This window comes from Aquarana catesbeiana, linkage group LG03, assembly GCF_042186555.1.
Source record: "Aquarana catesbeiana isolate 2022-GZ linkage group LG03, ASM4218655v1, whole genome shotgun sequence".
Taxonomy (NCBI): Eukaryota; Metazoa; Chordata; class Amphibia; order Anura; family Ranidae; genus Aquarana; species Aquarana catesbeiana.
The window spans coordinates 621,222,198-621,234,066 of record NC_133326.1 but is presented as its reverse complement, the minus strand read 5'-3'; the positions used below and the strand labels follow the sequence as shown (position 1 = coordinate 621,234,066).

At 42.0% G+C, this 11,869-nt stretch overlaps 1 protein-coding gene across 5 annotated transcripts in view; it reads right to left on the bottom strand.

The window, feature by feature from the left end:
* Positions 1-1,714: 1,714 nt before the first annotated feature.
* The window catches only part of FGFR1 (fibroblast growth factor receptor 1), a 131,846-nt gene continuing 121,691 nt past the window's right edge, over positions 1,715-11,869 (bottom strand). For all 5 annotated transcript variants that reach the window (XM_073622333.1, XM_073622331.1, XM_073622335.1 and 2 more), the window contains 6 exons: positions 11,341-11,531; positions 10,678-10,800; positions 8,549-8,619; positions 6,616-6,753; positions 3,218-3,323; positions 1,715-3,122 (listed from right to left, as the gene is read on the bottom strand). In XM_073622333.1, coding sequence (XP_073478434.1) covers positions 2,958-3,122; positions 3,218-3,323; positions 6,616-6,753; positions 8,549-8,619; positions 10,678-10,800; positions 11,341-11,531 — 794 coding nt within the window. In that variant the 3' untranslated portion in view covers positions 1,715-2,957. The remainder of the gene's footprint in view (positions 3,123-3,217; positions 3,324-6,615; positions 6,754-8,548; positions 8,620-10,677; positions 10,801-11,340; positions 11,532-11,869) is intronic.

The following is an 11,869-nucleotide window of genomic DNA, read 5'->3' as shown; positions in this document are numbered from 1 at the left end:
GGGGGGGGGGACCTTTGGGGGAGTCAAGGATAGAAAAGGACCTGGGGGTCCTAGTAGATGATAGGCTCAGCATTGGAATGCAATGCCAAGCTGCTGATAACAAAGCAAACAGAATATTGGCATGCATTCAAAAAGGGATTAACTCAAGAGATAAAGCGACAATTCTCCCACTCTACAAGACTATGGTCCGGCCTCATCTGGAGTATGCTGTCCAGTTCTGGGCACCAGTCCTCATGAAGGATGTACTGGAAATGGAGCAAGTACAGAGAAGGGCAACAAAGCTAATATAGGGACTGGATGATATTAGTTATGAAGAAAGGTTGTGAGCACTGAACTTATTGTCTCTGGAGAAAAGACGCTTGACAGGGGATATGATTTCAATTTACAAATACCATACTTGTGACCCCACAATAGGGATAAAACTTTTCCGCGGAAAGGAGTTTAAATAAGACACGTGGCCACTCATTAAAATTAGAAGAAAAGAGGTTTAACCTTGAACTGCATAGAGGGTTCTTTACTGTAAGAGTGGCAAGGATGTGGAATTCCCTTCCACAGGCGGTGGTTTCACCAGGGAGCATCGATAGTTTAAAAAACTATTAGATAAGCACCTGAACTACCACAGCATACGGGGATATACAATGTAACACTGACATATAATCACACACATAGATTGGACTTAATGGACTTGTGTATTTTTTCAACCTCACCTATGTAACTATATGTCTATACAGACTTTTTTTTAAAGCAGGGTCAATTACAGAAGAATGATTTTAGTGTACGAAACTTCCCCAGTTTGCCTAACTGCCTAACTACATTCTTACAAACTTGTCTTCTTTCTTTACATTATACGCTAAATTCTCAAAGTTTTACACTAGGATTTTGTTTCCACCCATGTGACTGTAGTTTAGGTCAGTGACAGCGGCCCCTTTTAGGGCCCTTTCACACTGGGGCGGTTTGCAGGTGCCATTGCGCTAATAGCACCTGCAAACTGACCCAAAAGTGCTGCTGCTTTGTCTCTTTGTCTGCCGAGGGCTTTCACACTGGAGCGGTGCACTAGCAGGATGGTAAAAAAAGTCCTGCTAGCAGCATCTTTGGAGCGGTGAAGGAGTGGAGTGTATACCGCTCCTTCAATGCTCCTGCCCATTGAAATCAATGGGACAGCACGGCTATACCGCCGGCAAAGCGCCTCTGCAGAGGCGCTTTGTGGGGGTTTTTAGCCCCTTCTCGGCCGTTAGCGGGGGGTAAAACCGCCCCGCTAGCGGCCGAATACAGACGGTAAAGCGCCGCTTACAATAGTGGCGCTTTACCGCCGCCCCCGCCCCAGTGTGAAAGGGCCCTTATACTCAACGCATATGTACTTATAAAGCCAAATATTTTTGCTGTCCCAAAACCACACATGTAAATGAGCCCTACAATCAGCCTAGAAGGGAAGTAACCAGTCTTTGTTCTTCTGGGGAGTTAGCCTCTCCTAGAGCCCCATGGAAAAAAAAAAGTCCATATGATCCAAGTCTCTGTATTTCTTTACCAGAAGGAGCAATGGATCACATATTTGCAGGGACTGTGTAATTTTTGCAACCCCAAGCAATAAAAAGGGGAAATAACCCACACATGAACAAAATATACATCGAATTAAAATAATTAAAAAACAAAAGTAATATATCTGAAACCACAGGAAGTGTACCTGCAATAAAAAGGAAAACCATATATAAAAATGTTAACTGAAGCCGATTCTCTTTATTAAGGGACTTGTACTGGAAATAAGAAAATCTTAGAACATAATTTAAAAAAAAATACAAACTGAAAATGTAGCAAAATATATGATTTTTTTTTTTTGTTTATAGCAACTGACATCTACCAGCCACTTTACTACCAAACTGGTATATATTTCATAACTTTTTTTTTCTTAAAAAGACATGTAAATATATAATTCATATTTATACATTTTCTAGCTATATACACAAGGAAAGCATTACCGGGTTCTGCTACCCATATTTATATTACAATTAGCTTGAAACCTGTTAAAAGGAAATAATATTTCCCATTTTTCAGAATAATGTGAATTAGACCAATATCTCCAATACAATCCCTTCGGCTCCTTGTCTGACCTATATTTAATAACAGAACTTTAGGACAAGCAGAATTTTGGGCAAGAGCTGAGACATAGGCCTAGATCAGACAACCAAGAAAACCAGCAGCAAGGGAGCTGGTCTATTTTTGTACCGTTAGCTGGCCAGCAGAGGTTAAAAATCGATGTGCAAGATTTAGGCACAGTCCGCTTGTGATAGGTGCTTTAAAACATTCCTTCAATTTATTAAGACTTAGACATTCAAATATGAAGCATAATGATATCCTTATTAGTTTTTCTGCATGTATCAGCCAGTTCAACTAATTGTGGACAGAAGACATTCGTGGTGTACCTTGAAAGGAAGAGATTATCCAAACGAGTTTAGGAGTATGTCAACTATGGGCTACATTATGTTGATCTCCAAATGTTTTTGATGGTTAAGGCATGCTCCAAATGAATGCACAAAATAGCCAAGTGCAACATCAATATGCACTGTAGCCAAAGTATCTGAAAAGGATAAGCTGAGAGGCACTATCCTGAGGTGGCATTTAAATGACCTCAAAAGATCCAAACAGTTCACTTAAGGACAGCTGGCATTCCTTTGATTAGTGTGATGGATGAGATTTCCTTGTAAGTTGACATCATTGTACCTACATTGTCACCAGGGCATTTTTGTGTGGACACAGATCGTAGGGTATGCAATACTTGGTCTTTTTTCCACTTCAAATGTCAGAATCCCAGAGGTCCTTCAAAGTATGAGGTAAGACTGAAGACATGATCTGGAATAGTACCATGGTTCTTGGGAACCAAGAAGTAGAATGAATGTTAATTTTTGGGGAATGCATGAAAGTTATACAAAGTCTGAGGAAAGCGGGGACCTCTGATTAGACGGTCAGCGTTTTTTAAGTCCTCCATTGGGGTATTTGGGAAGACAAGGTTCGTCTGGTAAGGGATCATGAGAAAAAACAGAATCTTCCCCCGAAGAACACGTGGAGCTTCTTGTGTCTGGGAAACATGGAGAATACTGACTCACTGGCATGGCCAGATCAAGATACTCCTATGGTAAAGAGAAGGCACAGAGTTATTTTTTATACAGTTTGATTACACATTATTGTGTATGAACATTGCAACTCCTTGCAAAATGACATCTACCTGGTTAGAACTGAGAGCCAATATACGGTCCAGATCTTCCACCAGCTGTACAAAGGTGGGCCTCTGGCATGGCACGGCATGCCAGCAGTCTCTCATCATCATGTACCTGGAGAAACATTACAGCATAAAAGGCACAAAGTCAAAAAATCAAGACGATTAAGGATTTGCTAACTTACTAACAGACATATCAGCATGGATATCACACCACTTCCTTAAACTAAATCTCTCTAAAACCGAGCTATTAATATTCCCCCCATCCGTGCCCCCCCCACCATTCCCTCTCCATCAAAATCCACAATGCAACCATCAGTCCCTTCCCTCAAGCCAGGGTACTAGGTGTAATCCTAGACTCGGACTTGTCCTTTCAGCCTCAAATCCAATCGTCGTTGAAAGTTTGAAGAATTCACCTCCGTAACATCTCTAAAATTCACCCCTTTTTAACAAATGAAACCAAGCTCCTCATTCACTCTCTTGTTATCTCTAGCCTTGACTATTGCAACTCCCTTCTCAATGGCCTGCCTCTCCATAGGCTACCCCCTCTTCAGTCTATCATGAATGCTGCTGCCAGACTTTTCCACCTTACCAACCGCTCAGTGTCTGCCAACCCTCTCCTCCAATCCCTACACTGGCTCCCAATCGCCCAGCCAATCAAATTCAAAATACTAACCACAACATACAAGGCCATTCACAGCTCTGCCCCGAGCTACATCACCAATCTCGTCTCCAAATATCACCCAAACCGTGCTCTCCACTCTTCTCCTACTCTCAAGCTCCCTCGTCTCCTCCTCCCATGCTCGTCTCCAGGATTTCTCCAGAGCCTCTCCCATCCTCTGGAACTCGCTACCTCAACCTGTCTGGCTAGCCCCTACGCTTGCTACCTTCAAGCAATCCCTGAAAACTCATCTCTTCAGGGAAGCCTATCACGTCTCCAACTAATCTTTTACCACTTCCATTAGCTCATTCCCCACAGTTACAACCTTTTGTACCACCTGCCCCACTCTAATAGATTGTAAGCTCTTCTGAGCAGGGCCTTCTTAACCCTCTTGCATTTCATTGTACTATAACTGTATTGTTTCTCTTTTATATTGTAAAGCGCTCTAAGGGCCCCTTCAGACTGCAAGCTCTGTTGCAGTGCTTTAAAGAAAGCATGTGTGGCATTCTTGAGTTTAGGCAGGGTTGCTCCTAAAATTAACCTACCAGGAGTAGCTACCTTGGCTAATTGTTAAGGATCAATTGATTTCTCCCTAAGTCTGGCATTGTTGCACTTTTCTCTTCTGCCGCTAGGTGGCCAGGTACCTGGTAGCATTAGATACGAGAAGGGAAATGAAAGGTCAGATTATGGGTATATGGGGTATCTCAGCCAATGGACAGGGGTTTTCTTGGATCCCTTGGACTGCTGGGAGAGCCTATATATTTGGGTGGAGTTAGGTGATCGCTGTTCTGTGCCACACGGATGGCTGTCTGGGTGGACATGTGTTGTAATGGCCGGGCTGCTAGGACAGAGTTTGGGCTTATCCCAGGCACATCTGGCTGCTAGGCTGTCTGAGGGCCTATCCAGAAGCAAGAGAGCAGTGCAGGGTTGGGATTGCAGCTTGCAGTCCAACCAGAATTGACGGTTCTGCCGGTCGGAGAGCCTGTTGTGGTCGGAGGTAGAGGGGAAGCTGTCACCACTAAGGGACCAACCACCTTATTACCAGGGACCACAGTGAGTAGCTAAAGCAAGTACCAGAGCAGTATTCTCACCAACCGGGAACGGTGAAGAATCGGGAAACTTCAGCGGGTATCAAGCCAGGGACCCAGCCAGTGGAGGTGACGCTTGCAGAGCAGCTTTGTGTGTCAAGCCAGGAACCGAGCAGGCCAGTGGGGTGAAGCTTGAGAAGTATCTTGAGTGCTAAGCTAGGGGCCCAGCAGAGAGGCGGGGTGACACTTGAGGAAGATACAACTGTGAAGATTGGAAGAGCTCAAGGGATTCAGTGGCAGTGGATCATCTAGTCTAGTGAGAGACTGGGAGCTCAGTGGGCTGAAGAACTACAAGAAGTGATTGTGGTGGGAGTGAAGGAACTGTTACACTTTGTGCTAGGAACTGTTAAAGATTGTTGCCATAGGAGACAGCATTCCAACACATGCAGAAGTGAAGTCTTGCTGGATGCCTTTCCCTGCATGGCTGCCATCCTGTTGAAGTCTCGGAGTCTACCAATTAATCTTGCAACTACCAAAGGGTGTCCTGGCCCTAACCATCTCTCCCAAAGTTCAAAGTGAAAAAATGTCTTTTGCATTCAAGAAGTGTCTGGTGCCCAATGAATCCAACTGCTTTGGCACCCACTATGCCTCACAACCCACCATATACAGAAGGATGTTGGCTATCTCTGGCCCTGGAGGTTCTCATTAGACCAAAGGAGGCCTGGGACCTTGCTACACATTTTAATATGAGGTGGGGCTAGGGTAGCCTCTTTATTTTAAATGGTCTGTTAAGGTGCAGCAATTACAAAAAACTGGACTTTTTTCTTGCTCAAACTAAGTGCAGTGCCGCTGGTGCCTACAGTAATTTTATGTTGCTTCTTCTGTATGAACACCAAAACACACCACAAAAAGTCCTGCAGGAAGCCTTAAAGAATGTTCTGTACCTTGAAAAGAGATGCATTATACAGATAAAAGGTATTGTTTATTAGAAGTGGAGCTGCCACCCAATAGGCTGCCCAACCGCTGCAAAGATCAGATCATGCTATTAATAGCACTTCCTATTTCAGACTAATAACGTCACTGCCTTGCAATTAGCAGTAGTCTTGTCAGACTGTAAACTTTCAGTTGGTGGTTGGGCTGCCTATCAGGACCATACATGCCTCTTGCAGTTATGATAGGCAGAATGGCCAACTCAAAGAGACTGCACAACAGGCTGTCAAGATTGCTGCTAATTTTAAGGCAGCAGCTCACTGTTGTCCACATGAAACAGAAAGTGCTGTAACTGTCAGGATCTACAGGTAATATACTCTGCAGATTCACAAAAGTGATTTCTTTTATACATTGGGGCATATTGGCAAACATATGTTTTGCTTTTACAAAATGTAAATTAACATGTATGCAGCCAGTTACGTATTTCCCAGTAACACTTGAACTTCTAATCTCTATACTTGTTCCTGCTCAGTAAATTAAATAATTAAAGCTAGTGGAATGTTAAAACAATTAAGCAACTAGTATTTCCAAAAGCAAATGTAAGAAAAAGCATATATTTCTCTCATGTGTCTATTTAAACATGATTTCCAGTGACGCTGTAGAATTAGTCAACAGAACCCACTCTCGCCGATTGTCTACTTCTGAATTCTTCCCAAATTCAAAGCATTAGTAACAGAACAACTGTATGAATCCGACAGCAAAACATGCAGAAAATATTCAGTACTCACAGTTCATTGGTACAATTTGAGGGCTTGTCCATCCGATGTCCTTCTTTTAGTAGCTTAAATAGTTCTTCCATAGGGACCCCAGGATATGGCGAGCCTCCAAGTGTAAAAATTTCCCATAGTAGTACCCCAAATGACCACCTGAAATAAACCATGTCATTACTGCAGAAGACCCAACAACTACATGCACTATAATATAATTTAAAAAAAAAAAAAAATGAAACTCCAATACTGAGGACAGGACCTCCTCCACATGGCAACAGCAGGTGTGTGAGGCATACCAGCACGGAAATGCGCAAATGACATAAGAAACCATAACTCAAAAAATTATTTTTTGAAGGGACAACTCTTTAGATGTAATATTAGCAGCCAAACAAACCAGTAGGCGATATCTGACTGCATTTGGGACATGTGAGAACAAGACGGTAGGTAGGGGAAGGCTCACATATAAGCGGAACTGAACCAAAGGTTTGCAGTTTCATTTCAAACCTGTACTACAACTCCAAACAGATAAGAAAAAAAACAGTACTTTTAAAAAGATTTATATTATTATTATTATTATTTTATTATTATTATTCAGGATTTATATAGCGCCAACAGTTTACGCAGCGCTTTACAATATTTATATGTGCAGTAATGTATAAAATCAATAAAATATTTATAATGACATAATCCGCTTATGACTTCCTAAACGTAAAACTTAAGCTGAGGAAGTTACCATATAACCCAACCCTTTACCACAAATCTTCACTGTCCAATTAGCTGGGGGTGTGTTCTTGACCAAACTGTAGCTGCAGGATATACGATTTACTGCTTGTGCTCTCTAGCAGTGGTGTCTGATCATAAACCTGGCTGTACTTAAACTACAAATACATTTTTCAGTTTGGCGGAGCTTTTGCCATAATGTGCACAAATACAGATACATAGCATATTTGTAAATTTTACTAAACATGCCTCCCAAAGTGCCGTCCTCCAGTGATAAAACGTGCGTGCTCACCCTAATCACTCTATCACTGTTGAAATCTTCTCCCAGGCTTTTTCTGGGTCCAGAGTCCTCAGGCAACCTGACTGACTGGTCTGAAAAGACCTAAATCCTGTATGAGAGTTACTTTGTTCCAGCACCCACAGCATGCTAAGAATGTACACTAAGCTGTGGATTCATGGCTCAGTGTACAAGTAAAAGAAACATGCTGGCAGGAAAAAAATGAGCTTTGTTTGCAGAGGAGACAGAGTCTCTTCTGCAATAAAAGTCTACCTCCTGGCAATTAAAAAAAGAGCCTTTAGTTCCATTTTAATTATAAATTCTTTGGCAGGTAAACCAGTACCCAAATATGTATTTTAACCATGTATTTAACTTTTTGCCTGAAACGAAGCTTAGCCGTTTTCCAAAAGCCACCAGAAAGATAAAATCCTGCACTGAAAAATTACATTTAGAGAATAAACCCTCCATTCTGTATGATGGCTGTGGGCAGCATAGAACCATTTAACAAAAGAAAAATAATAAATGTAGTACTGTGATTATGACAGGTCAGTAATGCAGCTCAATGGCTATGCCCATGTCTAAAATGTTTCCATCTATAATTCAAGAATGATTATGCTCTATATAGGACTAGCAACATAGGCTTTTTTCACACCCAGGATGTCATATTTAGCAGCATGAGGACTGTATGGTAACCATGTGTCTGATTTTATGGTAGTAGCAATGTGGATATCTGACAGAATAACGAGTTTACAGCCAAATCTAAGAACGAACAAAGAATTCCAAGGTGTACAATTTGAAAAAATTCTAAAAAAAACACACGCGTGATACTTGTATCTCTATCTGTGTCATATTCTGCAATTGACTGTCAAAACTGTTGAGCACAAATGAAAGATGCATTAGAACTATTAGGCTCAAGCTCTGCTTATAGTGATAAATACTACACAATATACTTACACATCACTTTGATGAGTGTAGATTCGGTCAAATAGAGCTTCGGGAGCCATCCATTTTACCGGCAAGCGGCCCTATCAAGGAATTCAGATGTCAACATAATGTTATACCCAAGGCACTGATCACTTATATGTCAAAATAACACACTATTCTTCCATGTTTCTAGACAAATATTAGTGAGATGGAAAACAAACCACTAGGTCGGACTAACGCTATTAGTTTAAAAATATAATTTTATTTACACATAAAAAAAAATAAAAAAAAATAAAAAAAGGTAGAAAAAAATGCTCTACATAAAGATGGCCTAGGCTATAAGAAGATTGCCAAGACCCTGAAACTGAACTGCAGCATGGTGGCCAAGACCATGCAGCTGTTTAACAGGACAGGTTCTACTCAGAACAGGTCGACCAAAGAAGTTGTGTGCATGTGCTCAGCGTCATATCCAGAGGTTCTCTTTGGGAAATAGATGTGTGAGTGCTGCCAACATTGCTGCAGAGGTTGAAGGGGGGGGGGGGGGGGGTCAGCCTGTCAGTGCTCAGAGCATGCACACTGCAACAAATTGGTCTGCATGGCTGTCATCCCAGAAGGAAGCCTCTTCTAAAGATGATGCACAACAAAGCCCACAAACAGTTTGCTGAAGACAAGCAGACTAAGCACATGGATTACTGAAACCATGTCCTGTGGTCTGATGAGACCAAGATAAAACTTATTTGATTTAGATGGTGACAAGTGTGTGTGGCGGCAACCAGGTGAGGAGTACAAAGACAAGTGTGTCTTGCCTACAGTCAAGCATGGTGGTGGGAGTGTCATGGTCTGGGGCTGCATGAGTGCTGTCGGCACTTGGGAGCTACAGTTCATTGAGGGAACCATGAATGCCACCATGTACTGTGACATACTGAAGCAAAGTATGATCCCCTTCCTTCGGAGACTGGGCTGCAGGGTAGTATTCCAACATTATAATGACCCCAAACACACCTCCAAGATGACCACTGCCTTGCTAAAGAAGCTCAGGGTAAAGGTGATGGACTGGCCAAGCATGTCTCCAGACCTAAACCCTATTGAGCGTCTGTGGGGCATCCTCAAACGGAAGGTGGAGGAGCGCAAGGTCTCTAACATCCACCAGCTCCGTGATGTCGTCATGGAGGAGTGAAAGAAGACTCCAGGGGCAACCTGTGAAGCTCTGGTGAACTCCATGCCCAAGAGGGTTAAGGGAGTGCTGGAAAATAATGGTGGCCACACAAATTATTGACATTTTGGGCCCAATTTAGACATTTTCACTTAGGAGTGTATTCACTTTTGTTGCCAGCGGTTTAGACATTAATGGCTGTGTGTTGAGTTATTTTGAGGGGACAGCAAATGTACACTTATGCAAGCTGTACACTCACTACTTTACATTGTAGCAAAGTGTAATTTCTTCAGTGCTGTCACATGAAAAGATAATAAAATATTTACAAAAATGTGAGGGGTGTACTCACTTTTGTGAGATACTATATATGCCTGTTTTAACATTAATATATCGTGTATGTTTATATGTATTTTTCTACATTTATGTGTAAAGAAAATATGATATTTTTTAAACTAATGTTGTTGGTCCAATCTGCCATCAAAGTACGACCTAGTGGTTTATTTTCCCTTTTGTTCAAATGATTTATACGAATGTGGCTTAGGAGTGACAAACTTTAATTTTACTGAAATATTAGTGAGGTAGCTTCTTTGAGACCGGTGAAATACACTAAAACTAAATTAGCATTGTCAAAGCCTGGCTAAATGAGAGGAAGCTGAAATTCCATAGGATATGAGAGCAATGCTATAATCAGCTTCAAATAGTGTTTGTCAGCAAGTCCTAGGAATCCTTAAGGTATTACATATTTTTCATTTTGGAAGGCAATATTTCAGAAAAACCCCCGATGCCTCAATAACACAAAAAAAGTCTCTTGGCTTTGTAGAGCATTGGGAACATAATCCAGACTTGCAATTTATTGGTGTCCCCTTTCCTGGGTGCTTTGTAAAAGGCCCAATAATATGGCATGAAATAACATAAAAAGCATAGTGATGGCCAGGTAGAAAAGATCACAACATGGTCATGGGTCAGTAGAGAAATATTTATCAGCGCCAATAAAAGCAATACTTACATTTGTTGTCTTTTTGTAATAGTCAATATGGTGGATATCACGAGCAAGGCCAAAATCAGCAATTTTCATTATATTATCCTCGGTTACGAGAACATTCCGAGCAGCCAGATCTCTGTGGATGCACTGAAAGGAGGGAAAACACTTTAAATACTGATTATCTCAGATAAGATGTCCTGTTTGTATGTAAAGCCTGGTACAACCGACAGCTCTGGTCAGATCCCTTGTACTAAAGATCAGACGTTAGTACATCGATCTCATCCGCTGAGCTATTGTGTTCTGACATGGGGACGGCCTCCCCACCAGAACATCCTGGTCAGGGCTCTCGGCCATTGACTGAGAGCACTGATCGGGAGTCGGTCAGTTGCTTGTTTACCAGCATGCTCGCCCAACAAAAGCTGGCCAAACGGCTGGCTTCTGTCGGACTGGCTGACATACACACAGGCTGAATGTCAGATGGTTTTTATTGAACCGACCGATGTCTCCTGACATTCGGCCTGTGTGCACTAGGCATTAGCGTTTCTGATGGGATTGGTGAGGCTGCTAAAAAACTTTATGATTTATTTTCTGTTCAGTTCCCCCAATTCAAGCAAAGTACATGAGGAGTCGACCCAATTACAAGAAAAAACATAAGAGCTTAAATGGATAGATCAATAAAAAGTTTACCTTTTTGGAAGCCAGGTATTCCATGCCGCGTGCCACCTGATAGGCACAGGAAACCAGGTCTTTAAAGGTGAGCTGCTCATCGGGGGCACAGATGGGGTTGTAGCAATATTCCATGCCAGGTGGACGCCTTGCTCGAAGATATTCCCGGAGATTCCCTTTAGCAGCATATTCAACGATCACATATAAAGGACCTAGAATAATCACATAGGACTCAGTTCATGCACAAAATGTACTCAAATTGTACTGGTCACAAAAGCAGCTTATACCAGTAGAAAAGTTAGTCGAAGCTCATGAGTTGTATGTACCAACGAAAAGAAAAAAGTCAACATTTGCCGATACTTAGAGCTGAACTCCAAGCTAATGGCTAAACACAGATAAAATACATATAAAGGAGCAGTGTTACCCGCCAGTGCCAAATGACTTGTTTATCTGTCCACCCCCTGCCAAGATATACACAACTCCGCCACACAACACAGCCCTGTCTGGCAGAGCAGAAAACTTCACTGTGCTCTACTGCAGTTAACACTTT